We start from the raw sequence: 22,544 nt of genomic DNA, 5'->3' as shown, positions 1-22,544 counted from the left end.
TCAAAGAGGGATTAAATTGTTGAATATTACATGAAAGCGCAGCATCCGCCCCACATACCCTCAAACACATTTGAAGTCGCCGAGTATTTCCGAAGCCTCCCACGTTCTCGGGAAGGCAGCGGTGGCTGCCACGAGGAGCTGGTGGCACCCAGGAGGCCACCGGCCGCGTGGTTCACTGGCCACAGATGGCAAAAGAAGCAGGAAAAAACACTTACATGAACTAACGTGAAGGTGGGGACTTGAGGGTATTTGCATCAGTTGGATGGGAAGTTAAAGAGCAGATTGGTTGCTCAGTGAAGTTTCACTAAAGAAAAAAAAATATGATTGCTGAGAAAGTTAATGGCCTTTGGTTTTAAAGACAGCCTAAAAAAATCATGGTGGGAACATTTTTCAGGCCAAAATACATTTATTTATGCTCCGTTTAATTTGACAGAGGTCAGCACCACATCATTAAGAGGAAGGCACGACTAAGTTACACAGTGGGAAGAAGGAAAAGAGCCTCTCAGCTGGGTCAGCCTCTTTTACAACAGAAAATGTTGCTGATTTACCTCCCAAAAAAGGAGAGTTTCACTTTTCCTATACAGCAGCTGGATTATATAATGAGAGCTGCTCAATATTATTTTCAGGCTCCTTGTTTGTGGATTAACACGCTATTTCCGCACAGGTTAATTCCAGGTAGACTCAGCTATTAGAGGCTGGATTCCAGGATTTCTGCTCCCTTGAGCTTTCGTATGGACGTACAGGACAAAACCTTAAAGGACAAGTCAACTATTGAACACCTTAAATAACACAAGCAGCTTTCCTTGTAAAGATTTCCTCATGTATGAAAGTTAAAATACATTTTTTGTCCCTTTTCACATCAAGACAAAGTTAAGCTGTACATCCTCTTTGTCCCAAATTAAAGCTGAATGAATTCTTGTGAGTGCAGATTATTTGGTCTCCTCTAGGACACCTTCTCGCTCCCCGCAACAGGCATTGGAGACCCAGCCCAACACAGGTCCAACTTTCACCTCAAATAATGCAATTTTGGTTAAGATGACAGCAGTTGGTCTCAACTGTATTTTGGCAAACGTTTGTCAGGACAAAACCAGAAAGGGAACGAGGGGGTGCACCCGACCTGTTACAAACACCTACAGTTCTCGTACACAGAAAGAGCAACAAGTCCATTTTTACTGAGCACTGGAATTAAAAAAGTAACACCACTTGGTTGATTTGGAACTAAAAATCAAGATTTATTCTTATTTACGGAAGGATCACTCGAAACAACTCGGTTAAAAACACCCCAGAACACAAGGTGTAGCCCTTCTTGTTCACCGTGTTCCGCAGGAGCTGCAGCTGCACCAAACACAAACACCCCAGCGAGGCGGAGGGCTCGGTGCTCCGATATCGGGCTTTGATGCCCTGATTATCAGGGTTTGATGCTCCGATTATCGGGGTTTGAAGCCCCAGGTATCGTGTATGGCCGGGCAGAGTTTGCAGTATCCTGGGCTGCTCCCCTGTGCCCGCAGAGCTTGCACCGGGTTGTCCTACATGCCTTGGAGTTGTCACTAGTTGGCCTCACACCAGCACCACTACAGGGAGGATTAAGCAAAGGTTGTCACGTTTCTCCTGACTGGTATTTGAAAACATTTACAATTTCATACAAACATGCCAGCTACCATCCGAGCAGGGCAAGTGTTTGGTTTAAGACCCAGCCCAAAGTAGCAGGAATTCACAGCAGAACCTTCGCTGCATTTGAGTGCCCGGAGCTCTCCTGCTCCTCCCGAGAAACCACCGCTGGCCCAGGGAGCTCCAGCCATTCCCTGCAAGCCGGAACGGGTCAGGAATTTATTTCCAGCACAGTTTGCTTCCAAGTGCTCATTTCTTTTAGCACTAAAATGTCCTGAGAATAAGAAGTTTCCCTCAGCAGCCTGGCTCTTTTCCTGCTGATCACTGCCTTATTCCATAACTGGTTCTAATTAATTATTAATGAGGTATTGCACCTGAGAGAAGGTGGCATAATATGCAGCCCTTCTACAGCACAGCTGGTTTTCCCATCCAAGGCCAGATGAAAAAGCTTTGCAGATCTCCCAGAAGGCAGGCGAGAGCCATCACCCCCTAAGAGCTGGGGAAACGACGGGGTCACTTGTTCTGCAGCTAAAAGTCAGTCAGTAAAAAAACCCATCAACCTAATGACACATTTATTGTACAATTCAGAAAGAAACCCTGAGTTACCAGCTGTAGAATAAAGTTAAATTAAAAAAAAAAAAAGGATGGTTTGTTTAATAGGTTCCTGCTGAAGGAAAGGAAACCCGAAAATGCTAAAAGCAGCAGCCAGAGCCAGCGCGAAGCCTCAGCCTGGCCGAGAAGGTTCCCTTGTCATCCCCCCCATGCAGGTGACAAAGTCCCCACGGAGTGACAGGGAGAACACGGAGATGGGAGGAATGAGCCCAACCCAGCAGGTGTCCGGCCAGCCCAGCCTCTCCGGGGGCCTTTGGAAAACTCCTGGTTTATTTTGTTCAGAGAACTGCTGGCTGGGCTGGGGGAGGGCAGGAGAGGGGAGGAAACGGAGTCTGAAAAATCGACTTTACACTCTGAACACGCACAAGGAGCGAAGGGGAGGGAGGTCCTCTACAAGCACGAGTGCTGCCGGCCAAGAGTCTGCAGGGCTGACTGGGGAGGGATCCCAAAGGTTCAAGGGAGGAAAAACCCCAGAGCCTAAACCCCAAACGTTACACAGTCCTCCAGCTGCGATGGCATTGGAGAGGATCGCTCCTAAGAAATGATGTAGCTACGACAAATCTCTGGCCCTACACAGGAAAGGGTGAATCAGAGCTGCTTTTTAGTGCCTCTTGACATCAGTTATACACTCTAGTTCTCATATACACAGATGGATGTCTTTAAAAATTGACAATTTACACTTCAAAAAAAGTTTTACAGTGGAGTTCTCTCAGCAAAGATCAGTCCACGCAAGAAGGAGCCAGTCTTTCAGCAACACAAAGGCACGTGGCCTTTTGAGAAGTCGTCCTCGAGGGGGCTCCTGTGCTGGCATCGACCGCCTGACCTCCTGCCCCGTGTCCGGCAGATGTGCCAAGTCTGGTGCGGCTGCACCGCGCGGCTGCCGCCCCCACGGCCTCACAGGGTGGTGGACGGGAGTTTCTTCACCCGCCGCTGTGCCAAGATGGAGGATTCGATGGGCTTCAGCTGGGGGCTCGGCTTGGAGCTGCTCAGTGCGGAGTACGTGGCAGCCATCGCCCCCTTGGAGAGAAGGCACGAGAGAACTTGTTTAGGTGTGGAAGAGTTATTTCAGAATCATGGCTTTACGAGATCATTGAGTCATAGGATGGTTTAGGGTGGAAGGGACCTTCAAAGCTCATCTAGTCCCACCCCTGCCATGAGCAGGGACATCTGCACCAGCTCAGGTTGCTCAGAGCCCCGTCCAGCCTGGCCTGGGATGTCTCCAGGGATGGTTCATCCACCACCTCTCTGGCCAACCTGGGCCAGGCTCTCACCACCCTCAGGGGCAACAATTCATCCTCATGTCTTGCCTGAATCTCCCTCCTTTAGTTTAAAAGCACCACCCCTTGTCCTGTCACTACACGCCCTTGTAAAAAGTCTCTCTCCAGCTTTCCTGTAGATCCACTTTAGGTACTGGGGGCTGCTCTAAGGTCTCCTTGGAGTCTTCTCCAGGCTGAAGCCCAACTCTCTCAGCCTGTCCCACAGCAGAGCTGTTCCAGCTCGCCAAGCATCTCCACAGCCTCCTCTGGCCTCTCTCCAACAGCTCCATGTCCCTCTGATGTTGGGGCCCCAGGGCTGGACGCAGCACTGCAAGGGGGTCTCACCAGAGCGGAGCAGAGAGGGAGACCAGAGTAGCCAGGCCCACAAACATCTTTCCTTTTTCTTTACATCTCCCTCCCATGCCGACATGCCGTTAAAGAACCTCCCCAGGTTTTCCTGCCAAAACCCAGCTTGTCTGTATTGCCTCCCCTGGTCCCCCTCTCTCCAACCTGCCGTCCTGCTCGGTCCACAGCACTGTCACCCACCCAGAGCGCTGCCCTGTACAGCCCCAGGGACACCAGGAACCAGCTGGAGGCGCAGCCCAGACTTTGTACCTTGACAAGCTGCACGTCCTGGTGATTGAGCTGGCTCTGGGGTAAGCTGTCCTTGTGGGTTATCCAGGGATGCTGCAGGACCTGCTTGGCCGTTAGACGCTGGTGAGGATCTACGTGAAGCATCTTTGATACCAGATCCTAAGGACATCATTTGGAAAGCTAGACTTTAGAAGATTTCATACTTCAAATGCAGAAATACCACCTGTCTGTCCCCAAATTAGGATTTAAATTCAATGGCCAAATTTTAAGTCCACAGACATCAATCTCTTTTTGTACAAAATACGGTTTCAGTATACCTAGGAGCAGCTACACTGCTGGTTTTCTGCTCTCTCCTCCCTCCCCAACCTGCCTTGAACTTGTCTCACAGAACTGGCCGTGCTTGACCTCAAGCCTTTAATGTAACGCAGATGAATATCAAACCGCACCTTGGCCATGTCAGAAATAGTGTCCCAATTGCCTCCACTGATGGAGAACTTCCCGCCACCTATCCGGGACAGGATCTCTTCTGGAGTGTCACTGGGACCGTTCGCAAACGGGGTGCAGCTGAGGAGAGAAGAGAGAGCATTTCATTTCCCGTCCTGTAACCCAGCCAGGGATCGAGGACACCAGGTCCAGCTGCCACCACGGAGCGTGTCTGAGAGTGAGGTGGTCACAGCTCCAGACATCGCCTTCCAGTGAGACAGCGGCACTTACCCTGCGAGCATCGTATACAGGAGAACTCCCAGGCTCCAGATGTCACAGCCCTCGTCGTAGCCTTGGCGTTTTAGTACCTGAACACGATAGGCAAAGGACAGAAAAAGAGTGTGTTCAGTTCTTGTCGTTGAGCTCATTTCAGCTCGTGAGAAGCAGCTTGAGCCCTGTGTGCAGTCTGTAGGCAAAACTCCAAGAGCCCTGCTGAACAGCAAAGTCTTGGACTAAAGATCAGTATTCACATCAGAGTTTGGATTCATGGAACAGAGGAACCCCCCAGGCACATCAAAACCAGAAGCAAGACAGAAGCCACGTTCCCGTGCGGTGACACCACGTGCATGCCCCATGGCACGCTGGCTCTTGTTCCTTCCACACCAAGACAGCCGAGTGGAAAATCATCCCACCTCTTTCAACAGGTCAGTTAATCAGGACGAGAAGCAGCCTAGAAAATCCCTGGGGTTTTAAAGTCTCACTACGTTAAGGCAGAGCCCCTTATCAGGACAGTACAAGTTGGAGGACTGCAGAGTAACTGCACTCGAGATCCCCTATTTGTTCATTACGACAAGTGGTATTTCTGTAATTACCTCTTCCAGGGCAGAATGGAAGTTGGAAACGAGAGCACAGGCTGGTGAGGGACACGAGAGGTACCAAAGGGTCTCAGGTCAGGCAGGTGCTTACCTCGGGTGCCACGAAGTTTGCCGTGTAACAAGGAGTCATGAGAAGCCCGTTCTCAGCCCTCAGCTGCTTGGCGAAGCCAAAGTCACAAATGCGAATGCTTTCGGGGTTTCCTGACTCATCCACGTAGAGAATATTGCTGGGTTTCAAGTCCCTGTGAACCACCTGTGGAGCAAAGGAAGGGCCGTTCTCGTACCCCAGGAAAACAAAGGTTGCTTGCCAAGACAGCAACACCAGCAAGAAATAATAGTCCTGGCAGGTAGAGTTACTCCCAGGAGGAGAGGGAGAGTGGTGCAATGCCAGACAGCTTCCCAGGAAAATGGATGTGACCACACTCACCCCTTGGGAATGCAGATATTCCACCGTTTTACAGATCGTGTGCAGGACCGAACTGGCTTCCCTCTCCGAGAAGAATTTCTGTCTGAGGATTTTATCGAGTAGCTCCCCTCCCCTCATCAGCTCAGTCACCAGATACACGTACTTCCCATCATCGTACACCTACCAAAGCAAACACAGAGGGGTTAACCCAAAAGTGCTTCCAGAGCTTCCCTTTGGTACTTGTAGCACCGAGCAGCAGACAGAAATCAGCAACGCAGAGCTGGCTCTGGGGATGCCGTCCCAGCCCAGACTGACACACTGAGCGGTGCCACTGGGGCGCTGCAGCTGCATTCGCCCGCCCTGTAGACCAGTTTGTGCTTCCTAAACCGAAATACAGGGAAGTGATTCAAGTTACACTTACGTCTTTCAAGGTGATGATGTTTGGATGCTGCCCGTATCGCAGGAGGATTTCTATTTCTTCAGATGGGTCTCGCTTGCTCTTGTCGATAACCTGCAAGATCAGGGACGAGCATCAGCCACAACGGAGAGGGAAAGAGAACAGGACAAAGCAAACGAGCTGAGCCCTGCAAAGATCCTGTGCCATCACCGTTCCCTGTCCCCTGCCTTCTTCAGCAATAAGCTCTAGAAATCCCCTAATTGCTTCATCAGTTCTGCATCCCCAAATCCCAAAGTTTTATGTCTGTCTTATTTGTTAAGAGCTGACACAGCCACAGCTTTGCAAAGAAAGGTGAGATATGGTCCTCCCCCTGGCAGAGAACGCTGCTTCCCCGCTACTCCTAGACAAGAAAGCTTGTGCAGTTACACGCCCAGCAGCACAGAAATTGCCCCTTTAGGCCGTACACAAGCAGGGAAAGCAATTGCATTCCTGGATGTTATTTTGATCATTGTGGGGATGAAGAGAAATCTAAGAGGGGAGTTCAGTTCAGATGGTAAATCTCAGACCTTGACTGCGTATTCCATGTTGGTGGCTTTATGAATGCAGCGTTTACACACTGAGTAGGAGCCGACGCCGATCGCCTCCTTCACCACGTAGCCGTCGTTGAACTGGACGTTCTTGCCGTGCAGCTGCTGCAAGAGGAGAGCGGAGAGTTGCTGAGCTGGGAAGGGTTCAGGGAAGGGTTTGTGCAACCTGAGGAGTAACTGCAACGCGGAGCGAGCTGACAGACACTGTCTGTGCGTCCCGCAGCTGCTCCTCCCGCTGGGGACAGGGAGGAGAGGAGAACAAGGCAGATGGAGGTCAGTGGGCTGACACTATCCGCACCTAGTGTGGTGCATTTCGGTGACACTTATCAAGCCGTGGGCATTCACGTGGGTCCACCTGGGGAGCTGAAAGCAACCAGACTTGCATTGCCCTGCCGACCTCTGCACGTGACAGTTAATAGAAATGAAGGAACAGGGTGCAGGGATTCAAAACAGAACGACACTGCCTCAGGCAGCCTGTTAACTCTGCTCCAGATGGTACCGAGGTCCCGCAGCCCCACGCTGGAGCGTCACTGCAGCTTCAAACCGCTGCTCCTCCGTCCCCGTGTTTTACCTGCACCACCGAATGCAGAGGTGACTGGACAGGCTTCACCTTCCCGTCCTCCATCAACCCGGTCGCCACAAAACTGAAGCCTCGGAAGAGCTGATGGGCTCCGGCGCTCGGGGGGATGCCGGGGGAATCTGCAACAGCAGGTGAGAGACAACTTGGAGCGGGCTAGCCCTGGGGAGGCAGCAGCCTTCCCCTCGCTCCCCAGAAGCTACGGCTCCTCTTTAGGTTGTTCAAGACAAGAACCATCCCACATTTCGGTGGCTGGGCCATCTCCTCGGTGCTGCAGCCATCTGGAGCTGCAGCACGAGCGGGAGGCAAACCCTGCCCTGCTGGCACCGGCAAACCGGCGGGAAGCCATCCGGTTATCATTTCACACAGGGAACTTGGGCTTTGCATGAATCCGTACCAACCTTTCGGTGTACGCGATGTAAATTCTGTGTCAAAATAAAAGGTGTCATCCGGCTGGCCTACGGCTGGCTTGAAGGGCGGTTTGATTTCCCTGCGGTACAGCTTCTGCAAGACAAAGGCAGCTCCAAAGTGCTCGGACAGATCAACGCTCTCGTACACGCTCAGAAGGCGCAAAGGCTTTGCAAGGAACGAGAGGCCGAGGAGAGATTTGGTGACATTACAAACAGCTCTGTGACAGCATTTACCTACAGCCCAGCAATCTGAGGGAAGACCTCGTGGCCAGTGGGATGCTTTTGAGTCAGTTTGTGGAGAAATACTACAAGTTCTCCCATATATTAAATCAAGAAAAAATTTTAAAAAGAGTTCTCTGTGTAGGTTGGCCCCGCTCCAGCAGCAGTATCCATGAAGCATTTACCTCGCCAGGCTCTTCCACCTCCTCCTAATCCCCGTCAGGGCTTTGCTGACACGTATCTCCCCAGGGACAGCCTGAGGAGATGCTCCAGGATGACATTTGTATCCCCGCGCTCCCACCAGCAGCCTTTTTAAATTGCTTCTTGAAGCAACAATTGGAAATAAGCTTTCCAGCACTGCTGGAGGATCAGTCTGGCAGTTTGCTGGGTGCCTCGAAAGCATTAGAACTCTGATCTCCACATCCCTTACCAAGTAAAGGAAAACAGGGAAGAAACAGGATTATGTGGTAAAATAGGGAGCTGGCCAGAAGCAACTGGGAAATGCCAGTTCAGCTGTCATCCTGCTTCTCTGTGCAAAACAAAGTATTTCCTTGCCAGAAACGCTTCCCCAATTCCTTCCCTCTTTTTGCAAGACAATCCTTGTGGTGCCGAACCCCAGTTAAAACCTGCACCTCATTGCTGAGAGATGAGTAAATTCAAACCGGGGTGAGGTCACAGGCAGCTCAGGTATGAAACAGTTATTCACATGACAGAATTTTAGTTTTGGGAAGGATTCCTGGAAACAAGGACTGGCAGCTCTCCCACAGCCGGTCTGCAAACATCCCAACTGTTACTGCAGCCGGCAGAACTCATTGGTGCTGAGTGGTGTCAAAGTTTGACCTGATATTTCTGATACTCACATTCCAGTCAATGGTCGAGTAGAAAGGATGGCGCTTGATCTCTTCTGCCCCATCTGGCCCAGAACCTGAAAGATGCACCCGTGGAGTGTGTTGCATTAAATCAGGACCATCGACAAAGCGAAGGTTACTCCAGTGTACGCAACACAGCTGGGTATTACGGGGAACCCATTAACTGAGCACAAGTGTGAACACGCTGCTGACCCATGAGGATGTGAGAGGCCCTGATACAGCATCAGGTGTACTCAGAAACCAAAAAAAAAAGTCTTACCTAATCGGTTGGCTGGATTCCTTTTGAAAAGGGCTCGCAGGAGGCTCTGTGCTTCAGAGCTCAGGAACTGCGGCATGCCCAGCTTCGCTCTGCAGAGGAAGTTAGGCAATCGGTTGCAGGTTTAAAGGAGTCAACCCATAAGCTGACTGCAGCACCTCCACACCCAAAAGTACAATAATCTGTTTGGCATTTACACTGCACCCTTCAAACTAACTGTTGGGACAAAACTGCTTGCCAAATAATGCCATTAAATTGCGAGAACCCCCAAATTGCAACACGCTCAGAGAAAGAGCAGAAGCTCATCTCCTATACATACATGAAAGAGAAACTTGTCTTAGAATCATAGAATTATTTTGGTTGGAAAAGCCCCTCAAGCTCATTGAGTCCAACCGTTCCCCACCCCTGGCACTGCCCCATGTCCTGAGAACCTCATGTCCGTCTGTCCAGCCCCTCCAGGGATGGTGACTCCAGCACTGCCCTGGGCAGCCTGTTCCAATGCCCCACAGCCCTTTGGGGAAGAAATTGTTCCCCAGATCCAACCTCAACCTCCCCTGGCGCAGCTTGAGGCCGTTTCCTCTGGTCCTGGCGCTTGTTCCTGGGGAGCAGAGCCCGACCCCCCTGGCTCCAAGCTCCTTTCAGGCAGGTCAGAGATCAGAAGGTCTCCCCTCAGCTCCTGTTCTCCAGCTGAACCCCCAGCTCCCTCAGCCGCTCCCATCACCCTTGTGCTCTCACTTGAGAATGAGGGTCATTGTCTCCTTTCGATCCTTCCCCTGGAAGGGCAGCGAGCCAGTCAGCATTTCAAACTGGGAGAGAAAGAGAAGAAGGGGAGGTCACGTCTCAGCAAGTCTGAAGGTTGCACAGATCCCACTGCACCTTCATCCGGGAGCTCGCCAAAGCTGGCGAAAAGCTCGCAGGGGATCAAAAGCCCAGCTCTAAAAACAGATTGCAGACATCATGTTTCCTCAGAGTGAGCTTGGTTCACAAGGTTTGCAGTGGGAACGTGTTTGAGGCAGCACCTGCAGATCCCTTGGATTCAGCAACCACCAGATGGTGGCACCAGATCTGCACAGACACCCCGGACACCCCCAGGCCGCAGGGGCTCTGCCAGCCCTGAGAACGCGCGGTGCAGGCTGCATTTCTGGACAGAGCGCTAACAGGGAGCCTGGAGAACATCCCCAGCTCAGCACGTCTGCTGGACACACAGAAGCACTTCAGGGGGTTTCAGAGCTGCCGCGGCAGCAGCTGCTGAGCCAGGTCTCAGCTGGGTACTGGGTACGTACCATTAACACCCCGTAGGACCACCAGTCTGCACTGTGCGAGTGGCCCTGGCGATTCACCACCTCTGGCGCCATGTACTCCACTGTCCCGCAGAAGGAATAGGCTTTCTTCTCGTGGTCTATAGCCTCCTTGCTCAAGCCAAAATCTACAGAAGAGGAAAGCCGTCATCAGGCACCCATGTGCTCTGAGCCATCACGCAGGCCTAAGAGAAGCTCTGTATTTCAAGAACTAAGCTTGCTGGAGCACAAGGCTTTTGTGGAGGGTCTTACCTGTGAGTTTGATGTGCCCTTCTTCGTCCAAGAGGATGCTACAGCATGAATGAAAAAAACAAGTAGTTACTGTCTGCAGTAAGACCTGGTGAGAACAAGCACATGCAGCAGAGGCTGGTCCGAGATCTCCCAGAGGAGAAAGTTCCCTGTCCCTTCCCCCAGTGCTTTAAGCTCCATCACCAAGACACGAGCAGGACACGGAGCAGCTCCCTTCTCTCTACACCCTCAACTTCACATTGAATGAACGACCCACCCAGGTTACACCACCTTTGATCTCCAGGTAAGAATAACCAACTCCTGCAACGGGTACGTGTCTGCAGAGACCCAGCCTGGTGTATTTTCCCTCCCAAGGCTCTCGATTGCTTAAAGCTGGAGCCTGGAGACTGCCAGGGGTTAATGCTCACACATGCTGCCTCCACGGCACTCCTGGCCCTAACTGCTGATCTGAGGAGTGGGAGCCACATCGTTGGCACTGCCACCGTCCGGCTGGCTGGCCCAGGGACATCGTTCGGCTTTGTGCCAGAAGGTGACAGCATTTGCTGGCCACAGGCTTGGGACTGATGAAGGACTCTGTTCCCCGTCTCAGCCGTGCCACACGTACTTCTCTGGTTTGAGATCCCGGTAGATGATTCCCAGGCTGTGCAAATGGTCGAGCCCCAGAGCCAGCTCTGCCAGGTAGAACTTCACATCCTCCTCGGTGAACATGACCTGGAGAAAGGGGACAGGCACCGGGGTCACGCCGCCAGCAGTGACCACCTCCACTGCACCCACGCAGGACCTTTCACATCCACGTTGCTCCCCCCTGCTTTTTCACACCCGAGTTTCCCAGGCTTCGCCCACCATCCTGAAGTATCAATTAAGCATCAACACCAAAAACCAAACCAGGCTGCTAAGCAGCAGGCAGGTTTTTTTTAAAAACTCTTCATTTACGTTCACCAGGTTATGTTCCCAGTTGTCTTTACCTGGCACGACTTCTCGTTACCCGTCCCGTTCCCTGTCCTCACCCCGTCCCAGCGAGGTGACACAACCAGCAACCCACCGAGATGCCAGAGCATACCCACCTCTTTGGAAAGGCGAGTGAAAAGGTCACCTCCTCTGAGGAAATCCAAGATGAGATACAGCTTCCCCTCCGTCTGGAATGCTGAAACACAAGCCGGAGCAGCCATCAGACCCCTCTGCTGAGGGAAAGCTCCACGGTGTTAAATTAATCACTTAAATCCCAATGGCTTCAGTTGTGCAGCTGCCCTGCGTGGTTACTAGGTTAAACACAGGACTAATTCTTTGGGGTGAATGAGATTTCCTGCCCATGATGTTGAAATGGGAGCTCACCCGCAGGACTCTGGTGCTGCAGAAAACCCTCATTTCACGGGGGCTGGTTCCCTTGCAGCCAGCGATGCTGTACGGAAGGGGCTGTTTTCCCCAGAGAGGCACTGGTCACTTTAGAGGGACAGAAGCTGTCCTCACCTTCCTCAGAGTCAGAGCATCGATCTTGCCAAACTCTGCCTTCACTAGTTAATTCTGCTTTCTCCATTTCTCCTGATTTAATGTTTTAATTCCAAGGATTTGATGTTTAAACCTTCTCTCCCAGTCTATGCTCTGCTCCCCATGCAGTAGCTGGAGCGGGCATGGGACCAAAGACCTTTCCAGGAAAGGATTTGTGCTAAGGGGATTGTGAAAGCTCCGGAGCAGCGCAGCCACTGAGGGATATGGACTGATCGAGCCTCTTCTCCACCTCAGGGCTCTCCAGAAGCCTGTTAAGGACCATGAGAGTCTCTCAGCATCCTCCAAGCAGCTGGATGCCTCGTGCTCATCAACCTGCTCACAGCAGCTGTGCCTGTAGTAGCATCTTTCTTTATTGTGTTTAAAAGCAGCCAGTGTCTGTCTGAGCCTGCGGCCCCTCTCCCAGTGTCCCAACTGGCTCCATACTCACCATAGTGGAGTTTCACCACAAAGGGATGGTTTACATCAGCCAGGATGTCCCTTTCTATCTTTGTCCTTACTCGATCACGCACTGTGGGAAGAGAGAGAAACAGCTCAGATGCTGAAGAAGACACACAGTACCCCAGTGCCAGCCTTAAGCCCTTTAGTACCAGGCAGCTCGAGCCAGATCTTTCCCACCTCCAGCACGGCAACAAGGGTTTTTTACAGATGGAGAGAAAAGGAGGCTGTTGGTTGAGATAAAGGTACTTCTCTTTCACCCAGAAGTGGCTGCTGTAACATCTCCCCAGTGCTCTTTAAGACACGAAGGACAGAAGTGTCACAGTAAGAGTCTCCTACCTTTCAGCGTCGCCTTCTTGAGCACTTTCATGGCGTAGAGGTGGTTGCTGTCTGGCGGTGTTATTTTTCTCACCAGGAAAACCTGAGGCAGAAGAACACTGCATTAGCCGAGCACCAGACATTAGCAGGAGGAGCTGGATGGCTCCCGAAGCGGCAAACCCCAGGGTAACCCCACGGAGCAGCTGGCCGCAGGGCCGGTGAGATGTCCCTCGAGCTCTGCATGTGAAACCCATGGGGTTTTCAGGAAGGTGCTGCATGTAGGCTCCTCTCGCCCCCCATCTTCAGCCATTTCAGTACTTGGGCTTTTACACTGCAGGTTCCTCATCTCCCACCTCCCACACCTCTTGCTCACTCCTGCAGCTCCCGTGGGGCTGTGGTTATGCCCAGAGCTGGGATTTGAAGCACTGACACTTCAGGACACCACAAAACCTCCTGGAGACTTGCTGGTTTGACAGCCAGATCAACCCTGTATTGTTCAGGTCCTGCGTCCTCTCTGGATTTTTACCTCCTTCCCTGATGTCCCAGGCAGCTTCAAAAAGACACAACCTTTCTTTTGCATAAAACCACTGCTGCATTTGCCCAGGTAACAGCACACAGTCCTGCACAAGCCCCCACTGTTAGTGCTGGTAACTGATTGACACGAACTCAATATGTGAGCAGATGGTCCATAAGAGACCTGGATTATTTACACATTGAAACAGATAAGAGTTAAGGCTATTTCCTTCCCCCTTCGCAGAAGGGAAACTGGACCGTAAACAGGGGACAAAACCAGAGCTCTCTGAGAGGAACGTGCCGGAGTCCTCCAAGTCCTCAATTCCACTGACAGCTAGAGCTGCAGGAGGTCCCTCTGCCCTGCGTGACATCTGCTTTCACAGGAAAAACCATCGTCTGAAAAAAGAATTACAGGGGAGCTTTGCATGCACAGGCTGGCCTTTAGGAGAAGGCATCTTGCCTTCCAAGTTTGAAGCAACCGTTTGCTAAGCGGGCTCACCAGTCAGATTCTCACGATCTGGTGGGAATCGGGAAAGTGGTTTCATTGGGCACAGTCCCTTTTGTTATCAAAATCACTTATCTGGTATGACACAGAGGAAGAAGTGAGCTCACCTTGCCGAAAGAGCCCTGTCCCAGCACCTTCAGGAGCTCAAACTGCGAAGGATCAGCTTTCTCGGAGCCTTCCTTCACATGGTGCGTGATGTTGATTTCTTTCACAACACCTTCACCCTGAAAACGAGGAGATAGAGTTGACTGGGAGCATCCTCCTGAGGAAGGGCAAGCAAGCCTTGGCGGATTAAGGAACAAGGATTGTAGCTACAGACTCACAGGAACCATATCTGAGAGAACCATAAAAGTTGGTGCTTGTCACAGGTGTGTCCTGGCTGCAACATCTGGAACAAATAAGTCAGCCCTGTTAAATATCCTGCACCTTCTCCAAACGCTCTGCTCCTTGCACTGCAGGTGTTGCGTTGCTTTGAACTGCGTTTCAGAAGAGGGCTTGAAAAGCACCGTCCTTTTTGAGGCACTGGTGGCAAACCCAGGAGTGTTTATGCCACTAAAAATCCCACAACACAAAAATACGGCACTGTTGTCAAAACATGGCCAGGGCTGGTAAAAATCAGACATGTTGGAGCCCATCTGCTCAGCAATCTGAGCAACTCTGCAGCATAAGCCTTAGTGCATCTTCAGCACATACAGATGATGCTTTAACAGACTCGAGCCTTCAAGAAGATTGAGGGGAAGCCAAGGTCTCTGGCACATGTTTTGTTTAAAACACATTATTTTATTTAAAAAAAAATAAAGAGATGTAGTCAGCAGTATCTAGAATAAACTCACCAACGAAGCTAAGCCAGCACAGAACAGCCACAGACCCCGAGGTGATGCTGAAACCTACCCCAGCAAACTCTGTCCATAGCTCTGGGGCAGAAAGCTCAGGGTTCAGCTCAACAGAAACACCTTCTGCTGCTATTTGCATCCCAAATATAAAGAGATTTTTTTTATCCTATTAGTCTTCCAGCTGTGCCTTTCCCTCTATGTCTCTTGACCATACTGAGCCAATGTATCTGTACTTGGGTTTCCTCTGAACTTGACCCGTTCCAGCCCTTCTCCCGGCTGACCAGGGCAGAGCCCCCAGGGCAGGTTCCACTCAACGTCCCAATTCTACAGCCACAAATCACACTCTGGCCAGAAATCCTGGGAGCTGCACATCTCGCAAGGGCAAGCCTGGGCTTTTTAGCACTTCAGTCCCACGTTATCCAGTGTCAGATGTGTCTGATTGCTGTTTGGACCTGAAAGCCAGTGGTTATGTCCCAAAGGGGACTAAACTCAGCTGATCTCTGACCCGAGGGCAGATTTTGCCGTCAAGGCAAAAATTGAGTTTTCCCCTTTGCGGAGATGGGAGGAAACAATGTTATGCTTTGTTTTGTAAAACTCTTCAGTGGGTCTGGAACCCACCTCATTAAAGCAGCTTTTTAAAAACAACAGGAACCAAGTTTCGGGCTCTCTCTGCCCGCTCCCCACCCTCCCAGCACCTTCTCGGGCGGCCCTGCCGAGCACCCGCGGATGTGGTTGTACCTGCACCCAGCACCCTTCCCTGCCCGCTCTCCTGCTCAGCTGCTCTCTAGATTAGGAGGCAGCTTTGTTTCCATAGCCATAGCTTTGTTTTCTCAAGATCCTGCATCGTTCAGACGCTAAAATCTGGCAGAGAAGTCCCCGCTCGCACGGACAGCCCGACCACGAGCTCCCCACATGTTCTCCTGCCTTTTGCTGGTCTCACTGATAACAGACAAGAAAGATCTTATCATCTCTGTAACAACAAGTTTTCACCTTCTGTGTGATCTCCCAGCTTAAAGCAGCCACCTTACGCTTCTGGTTTCATTTGGAGGCTTTAGTCTCCCGCAGAGATGTTAGTTAGGAACAGCTTCCTGCTTCCAGCCAGGAATTCTCCTCCTGCTCGCCCTGCCACGTCGTTCAGCTCTCAGGGAGAGACCCTGGAAGTTGTCGGCTCGTTTCCCTCCCCCTCAACTTCATGAAAACACTAGAAACCAGGTCTACAGAGCATCAGCACATGTACAACCTGCATGTTTCTCTCTGTAGCATCCCACAGCTGAGAGGAACATTTAAAATTAACTCCTGTATCCACCACCTCCAAGGTAGGACCCGTCCTCCTACCACCGCTCTCCAGGAGCTGCGGAGCGATGTATTTTCATGGCTGTGGGAATTCATCTTGGCCAAGAGCAAGACGCAGGGTGTTTAACTGTGAGTGGTTTCGGCAGCCCAGGCTGCACCTCAGGGCAGGCGGAGATTTGCATACGTGGCCTGACCACACCAGCAAACACGCACACAGCACCCAGACCAAAACGCCATCAGCCGACACATTATCGATAGCGTCCTGAGAAAAGCTTTGAGATGCCATTTGGCATCTTGCTGACATGAGGGATGTTTCCTCCTGTGGGCTGAGCCAGTAACATGTAAATTCAACAACGAGGATTCTGTTGACCAGCTCCTCCAGCCTGTTTAGCGGCACAACCAGAACAAGTTGTACAAAAGCACTCGCGTGCCACTGAGCTGGGGCACAAACACCCTTCGCTCGCACCGAGTTCAGTCCCTTCCAACGGCGCCACGAGGCAAACTATCCCAGAAAGCAGAAAAGCAAAAGCAAACCAGACTTCTCCGAGCATCCACCTGCAGCATCAGCCCGCCTGGATGAGCAGCGGGCGGCACGAAGCGAAGCAGAGCGAGCGGTACTGACCGGGCTGGCGAGCGGGCTGGGTGCCGGCAGGCTGCAGGGCTTGGCTCGCTGCTTCCTCTGCAGCCAGAGCGCCAGGAACGCGCAGATGCGAGGAAGTTTCGGGTCCTTGTCCATTCTCCCATCCCGATCAACATGGCACAGCCCCGGTAACCGGCACCGACCCCCCGTGAGCGAGCAGGGAGGCGCCCGTGGTGCCGTGAGGTTGGCGGATGGAGGAGACACAGGTGGTTACAGCCCCGCTGGCAGATGCGCAGTGCAGACGAGCCACTTGGTCGCACGGAGGCTGGTTCACACTCCCACTCCCCAGCAACAGCGCTTGTGGTTGGGGCTTTTTTTTTTTGGTTTTACTTTTTTAAAAAAAAAAGTCTCACGGCTCCTTGTTCACATTTGGGTTCCCTTGTTCAGGCAAGATGCTGAACAGAAAACAGTTCCAGCAGGACAGGGAACTGCTGGAGAGAGCCCAGCGCAGCCACGAAGGTGCTGAAGGGAGTGGAGCATCTCCCGTGTGAGGAAAGGCTGAGGAGCTGGGGCTCTGAGCTGGAGAAGAGGAGACTGAGGGGTGACTCGTTCATGGTTATAAATAATATAAAGGATGAGGGTCACGAGGATGGAGCCAGGCTCTTCTCAGTGACAACCAATGACAGGACAAGGGGCAATGGGGACAAACTGGAACACAGGAGGTTCCACTTAAAGATGAGAAGAAACTTCTTCATGGTGAGGGTGGCAGAGCCTGGCCCAGGCTGCCCAGGGAGGTTGTGGAGTCTCCTTCTCTGCAGACATTCCAACCCGCCTGGACACCTTCTGTGTAACCTCAGCTGGGTGTTCCTGCTCTGGCGGGGGATTGGACTGGATGAGCTTTCAAGGTCCCTTCCAACCCCTGACATTCTGTCATTCTGTGGTGTAGTTAAAGTGATTTCCATCTAGTGCTGCATGAATCTCATGCCAGGCTGTGAGCTTTAGGGGTATTTCCACAATGAAGGATATTCTGAGAAGCCACTTACTCTTTAAAAAGGAAGAGATAAACTCATTAAAGCCCACACAGATGTCTGACGCCGCCTCAGAAAGCTGCACATCTCTGCTCTCACGCGGGCACAGGGATGATGGGGCACCCGTGATGGGGTTCAGGGTGCATCCATCCCATGGGCACATCCTCTGTTATCACCAGGATTTGTATCTAGTCCTTCATTTGCTTAATGCCGCACAAAAGTCCTTGCCATGGATGCTGGAGTTACCCCAGAGCCACCCATGTGAGGTGTTTTTAAGGGTGTTTCTGAAGCAGCTTCTGAACCCACCACTGCCCAGATTTATTGCCAGGACAGAGATACTCAGATCACTTGTTTTGCCTCCTTCCCCCTCCAAACCTGTTCCCCTTTCACCTTCCCATGGGGTCAGGACAGACAGATGTTTTCTGCAGCAAGACCCCAGAGACTGCGGGTAAGAAAGAAACCCCTTGAAATGAGTAAAAAGACACCCACGCACCTTCGCAATTAGAAATAACCCCTTGCCAGCATTGATTTCTGAATTTCTCCAGAGCGCAGAGTACGAAAAAAGGATCTTGGTTTGGACCCAAAGAGACGACTTATGACTGTCTGGCCTCCTCCGCCCCCATTCTGTGCTCTTTGAGAACCGATAACGAAAGAAACGAATGACTTAATACCAGCAAGGCAGCTGGTCCCAGCTCCGCAGAGGAACCTCAAGAGCTGGGGAGGTCCAAAGCAAAGGAGCTGGGAGCAGATGCCAGCACGGAACAGCTCAGTGCAGCTGCTGAGCACAAATCCCCAGGAGACTCGGGTCTCACTGACGTCTCCTTCATTCTGCCACAGTCCCGGTGAAGTGGAAACTGTGTCCACAACGTGCAGCCCAAAGATGAGCATCACCACTCCCAAGGAAGCTTTAAGGTTGCTCGGTGAAGCCGTGCAGGAGCTGCAGCCAGCTCCCTGTACGTGGGCCTGGTAATATCTGATAAATCTTGTCCCAGCCAAGAGAATTTTGCATGTTGTGTTATCAGCACGGGGAGAAGAGCCTCAGAAAAGCAATCAAAAAACCCCACTGTATGTCCACGCAATTAAAACGCAGGAGCGCCCGCCCCAGCAGGCTGACAAGATCAGAAAGCCACAGGAGACAGAAATGACAGCATGGAAAGGGGTTTGGTGTGGGGAGGAAGGAGGAGGAGGATGAAGTCAAGTGCAGGATGTCATGTGAGCAAGTGAGTAATCGCTGTTTTCTGTATTAGCCGAGACGGGCTGGTAGGGCCGTGCTGCGAGAGAGGGCTTGGTTTGCAGAGAGGTTCTCGCGAGCGCCGCTTACACCTTTGCGTATGTGGGACAACCCGTCATGGAACAAAGTGCAAATTAAATGCACGAGTCTGAGATGCACGTCAGGGATTGGAACAGGCTGCCCAGGGCAGCGGTGGAGTCACCATCCCTGCAGGGGTTGGACAGACGGAGATGAAGTTCTCAGGACATGGGGCAGTGCCAGGGGTGGGTTATGGTTGGACTCAATGATCCTGAGGGTCTCTTCCAACCAAAATGATTCTACGACTCTACCTGCAGCAGGCTCTCTTACCTTGTCTGCTGAGTCCACGAGGTCTTTCTCTATCCAAGTGATCTCTGATTTTGCCTGCGGGACAATAAAAGAGCGTCAGCACAGAGGGGCTGTGATACTCCACTGAAGTTTTCCCAACAAACTTGTTCAACAAGACCAGGCGAGCTGTTTGCAGTCGGAGGTGACGTCCCACCAGCCATCGCTCCTCGGGATGCGGTTCCGAGTCGTGCTGCTGGCTCCAGGAGAGCGGTTGGAGCCAGTGGCTGTTAAAGGACACGGTGCCAGCACTCGGTTACACACGTTCCCCAGGAATCACAGCACCACCGCTAACGAGAGAGAATAGATTTCTGGCAGGTTGATGAATGTCTAGGTCAGATTTTTACTCTATGCTACACCTGGACAAACTCCAGAAATGGTGGTGGCGGCGTCCTGGGTCTGCGGGGAGGCTTGGCATCCCCATGGGCTTCTCTTGGGGGCACGCTCAGCGTTTCTAAAGCAACCAGGAGGCACAGATTCAAATCCCACAGCGCACACAGCCCTCGAGGGCAGGGCAGGGCCAGCCCGGCTGCTCTGACAGGTCCCTGAGCCGCAGGAGAAGTGTCAGTTTGTGCTGCCTCTGGGGCCAGGTGCAATTCTGTGAACTCTATAAGAGAGAGATGCAGAAGCACTTAAAGGGAGCTCAGAAAAGAACTGCTGCTCAGCTAGAATACAGCTCCTTCTGCCCCAAAAACTCAGACTTTAAGGGAAGAAGTAATTTTTTGCAAGGTCAGGAAGGTTTTGCAAGGTCATTCACCAAGCCTGCTGTATTTTAGTGAACATCCATAGATTTGCTGTCACATCTAGGTGCTCTTTCACCTGTTTTTTAGCTAACAAGCTAAGTTTAAATAGAAAAATCACCCCCTAACGAAATCAAATCAGATTGGAAGCATTTCCTCTGAGAGGTTCAAGTCTTTGGCTGTGGATGAGATAAAACTCATGTTTCTGCAGACAGAAGGGATCTAAGAGAGACTTGAGCCGTGGCTTCTCCTTTCTTTTCAAGCAGCCCGTCACCCAACGGAGCCCGTGGTGCTGGCAGGGCTGTTCGGTGCCAGGAACATCGATACGGGCACAACTCCAAGCAAAACAACCTGAAAGCAGGACAGGAGCTGCGGAGAGGCGAGAGAAGAAAAAGCAAGTCTGGAGGGGAGGGAGGAGCTGCATGAAAACAGCGAGATTAGAGTTCAGAATTAGCTGATTTTCAGCTCCGGAAGGACTGAATCAGATCGCAGGGGGCCCTTGCAGTCACCTCTTCCGCTTCCTCCCCTCCATTGCTCTGCCCTCGTTGCCGGAGCAGCCAACACCTCCCTGCTCTGGGACAAGGCGGTTGTCCCACTGCCACCGTGGCTGACACATCTACCAGAGCCACAACTAAACCCCGAGTGCCCAAAAGCCATCAAAAAAACCTCAGTGGTCTCCCCCATGAGGAAAACCAGCTCCTTCGGGGCTGTGACCGGCGAGCACCGCGGCTCCAAACCCTGCGGTGAACGGGGACCGATTGATTTCTGTCCCACAAGCACGGATCTCTCTGCAGGTCCATCCTACCAGCCACCTCCTGACATCCACAGCCATTTTAAACGGATTCTTGCATCACTGGGAATTATCTGCTGGTCCTGGAAAATAAAAGGACACCTCCAGCCATATCTGAGCTCAGGAGGTCGCTCGAGTCAGAGGAGGAGACAAGTTCTTCTGAACTTCCCAACGCTGCCTTTGAACTGCACGGATGGCTTAGTCACCCTAGATCAGGGGCTGGGGACATACATATGGGGTTTTTCCAACACCAAGTTCAAAATACAAGCCCTCTCTCCTACTTTCCCCTTTTTTGAGGAAGGATTTTACAAGCCAGAAGCCAAGAGACAGGTTTGTTTTTGCTCGCATTTTGTCACTTTGTTTGAGACAGTCACATCTAAATGCAAGGAAAAAAAAAACCTGCAAGAGCTAGAAACAGATCACGCTTTTGGCATTTCGCTTCCTATTCATCAACAACTAACCAGAAGCTGTTTTAATTTCTGTTGCTTCAACACATGCTCTGGTCGCAAAACACTCCCCAATTCTGGCAGCACCTAGGAAAGACACTTCTTAGAAAGCAGTTTTACCACCAGAAAAGCCTTTTTCCGAAAGAGAAGTCCTTAATTTGAACTGGATAAGGTCTGGCTCTCTAAAGTCAGGCGATTCCCCAGCTCGTGTCCTGCAGAACAGAGCATAGCGCTGTAGGCAGAGCAGATATTTTTATCAGACACTTGCCTCCCGGATCCTGGGCTTGCTGCGAAAGAGGAGCCTCAGCATCTCCAAAGGTTTAGCCTCTTATTCTCCCATTCTTTGCAAACTGGCTTCGGAGCTCGGAACGCTCTGCAGCACCCAGACTGGCACGAGAACCCCGAGTGTAGTAGTTACGTCACTGGGATGTATTTTGGGAGTTTTTTGCTGAAAGGAAGCTGTGGTTTCGTACGGGGAAATTGCATTGTGTGGCGATGGCTGCACAATACCGGCAGCCGAATGAAAACACTGGGTGGCTTTACGGGTGCTTAGGCATGGCTCTGTCCATCAGCAAACCTCAGCAGGCTTTTCAAGAGGATCAGTATCGTCCCCCGTGTTACACAGAGGAAAACAGCCACAGAAAGAGCAATTTCAGTCCCTACGCGAGGCAGCAACAAGCAACTGAGAGTCTGTGCAGTTTTCTTCCCCAAGGCGGAGCGGAGGGGGAAGAAAGTTTTCAGCCCTGTGGCTCTGAATCAATTCTCTCCCAATTTCTGTGTTTGCAAGGAAAAGCGCAAGCCACGTGCTCACTCCCAGTTCCCGTCAAGAGGCCATCTGTGTTTCATCTATGCAAAACAGATGCCCTGGAAGGTTTCAAAAGTTACCCAGCTGTGTGACCGGTGTCACTGCAAAGTCCTTTGCTGTTTTACAGAATCCCTTTAACTGTCCCCTCTCCGCATCTTAAAAAAAAGTCATGGCTCACGCTGAACTTCTTTCCAGATCCATGCAACTTCTGCAGCTGTTGCTTAGTGCTGCTGCGTTCAAACGGCTGCCAGGCCGCAGCTGTGTCCACACGGAGCATCCCGACTGCTCCTTCCCACTCCTAGAGCCTCTTTCCCAGGGGAAATCGCTCCCTCCTCGGTGGCAGGAGGCACAAGGGATCTCCAAACAATTCTACAGCAGAGAAATACAGAAGCTGGAGCTTCAAGTTGCGCCAGGGGAGGCTGCGGTTGGATCTGGGGAAGAGTTTCTTCCCCAAAGGGCTGTGGGGCATTGGAACAGGCTGCCCAGGGCAGTGCTGGAGTCCCCATCCCTGGAGGGGTTGGA

General features: G+C 51.7%; 1 protein-coding gene across 4 annotated transcripts in view; it reads right to left on the bottom strand.

The window, feature by feature from the left end:
- Window positions 1-419: 419 nt before the first annotated feature.
- RPS6KA1 (ribosomal protein S6 kinase A1) overlaps window positions 420-22,544 on the bottom strand; it is a 45,775-nt gene continuing 23,650 nt past the window's right edge. For all 4 annotated transcript variants that reach the window (XM_065650785.1, XM_065650783.1, XM_065650784.1 and 1 more), the window contains 21 exons: window positions 19,227-19,280; window positions 14,021-14,137; window positions 12,917-12,998; window positions 12,570-12,650; window positions 11,701-11,780; window positions 11,241-11,347; window positions 10,640-10,677; window positions 10,373-10,515; window positions 9,825-9,895; window positions 9,093-9,181; window positions 8,825-8,889; window positions 7,737-7,839; window positions 7,330-7,457; window positions 6,738-6,863; window positions 6,196-6,285; window positions 5,796-5,954; window positions 5,460-5,621; window positions 4,785-4,861; window positions 4,517-4,634; window positions 4,092-4,229; window positions 420-3,237 (listed from right to left, as the gene is read on the bottom strand). In XM_065650785.1, the coding sequence (XP_065506857.1) occupies window positions 3,115-3,237; window positions 4,092-4,229; window positions 4,517-4,634; window positions 4,785-4,861; window positions 5,460-5,621; window positions 5,796-5,954; window positions 6,196-6,285; window positions 6,738-6,863; window positions 7,330-7,457; window positions 7,737-7,839; window positions 8,825-8,889; window positions 9,093-9,181; window positions 9,825-9,895; window positions 10,373-10,515; window positions 10,640-10,677; window positions 11,241-11,347; window positions 11,701-11,780; window positions 12,570-12,650; window positions 12,917-12,998; window positions 14,021-14,137; window positions 19,227-19,280 (2,151 nt within the window). In that variant the 3' untranslated portion in view covers window positions 420-3,114. The remainder of the gene's footprint in view (window positions 3,238-4,091; window positions 4,230-4,516; window positions 4,635-4,784; window positions 4,862-5,459; window positions 5,622-5,795; window positions 5,955-6,195; window positions 6,286-6,737; window positions 6,864-7,329; window positions 7,458-7,736; window positions 7,840-8,824; window positions 8,890-9,092; window positions 9,182-9,824; window positions 9,896-10,372; window positions 10,516-10,639; window positions 10,678-11,240; window positions 11,348-11,700; window positions 11,781-12,569; window positions 12,651-12,916; window positions 12,999-14,020; window positions 14,138-19,226; window positions 19,281-22,544) is intronic.

The sequence above is a fragment of the Caloenas nicobarica genome, chromosome 23, assembly GCF_036013445.1.
Source record: "Caloenas nicobarica isolate bCalNic1 chromosome 23, bCalNic1.hap1, whole genome shotgun sequence".
Lineage (NCBI taxonomy): Eukaryota > Metazoa > Chordata > Aves > Columbiformes > Columbidae > Caloenas > Caloenas nicobarica.
This window is presented reverse-complemented; position numbering and strand designations above follow the sequence as displayed.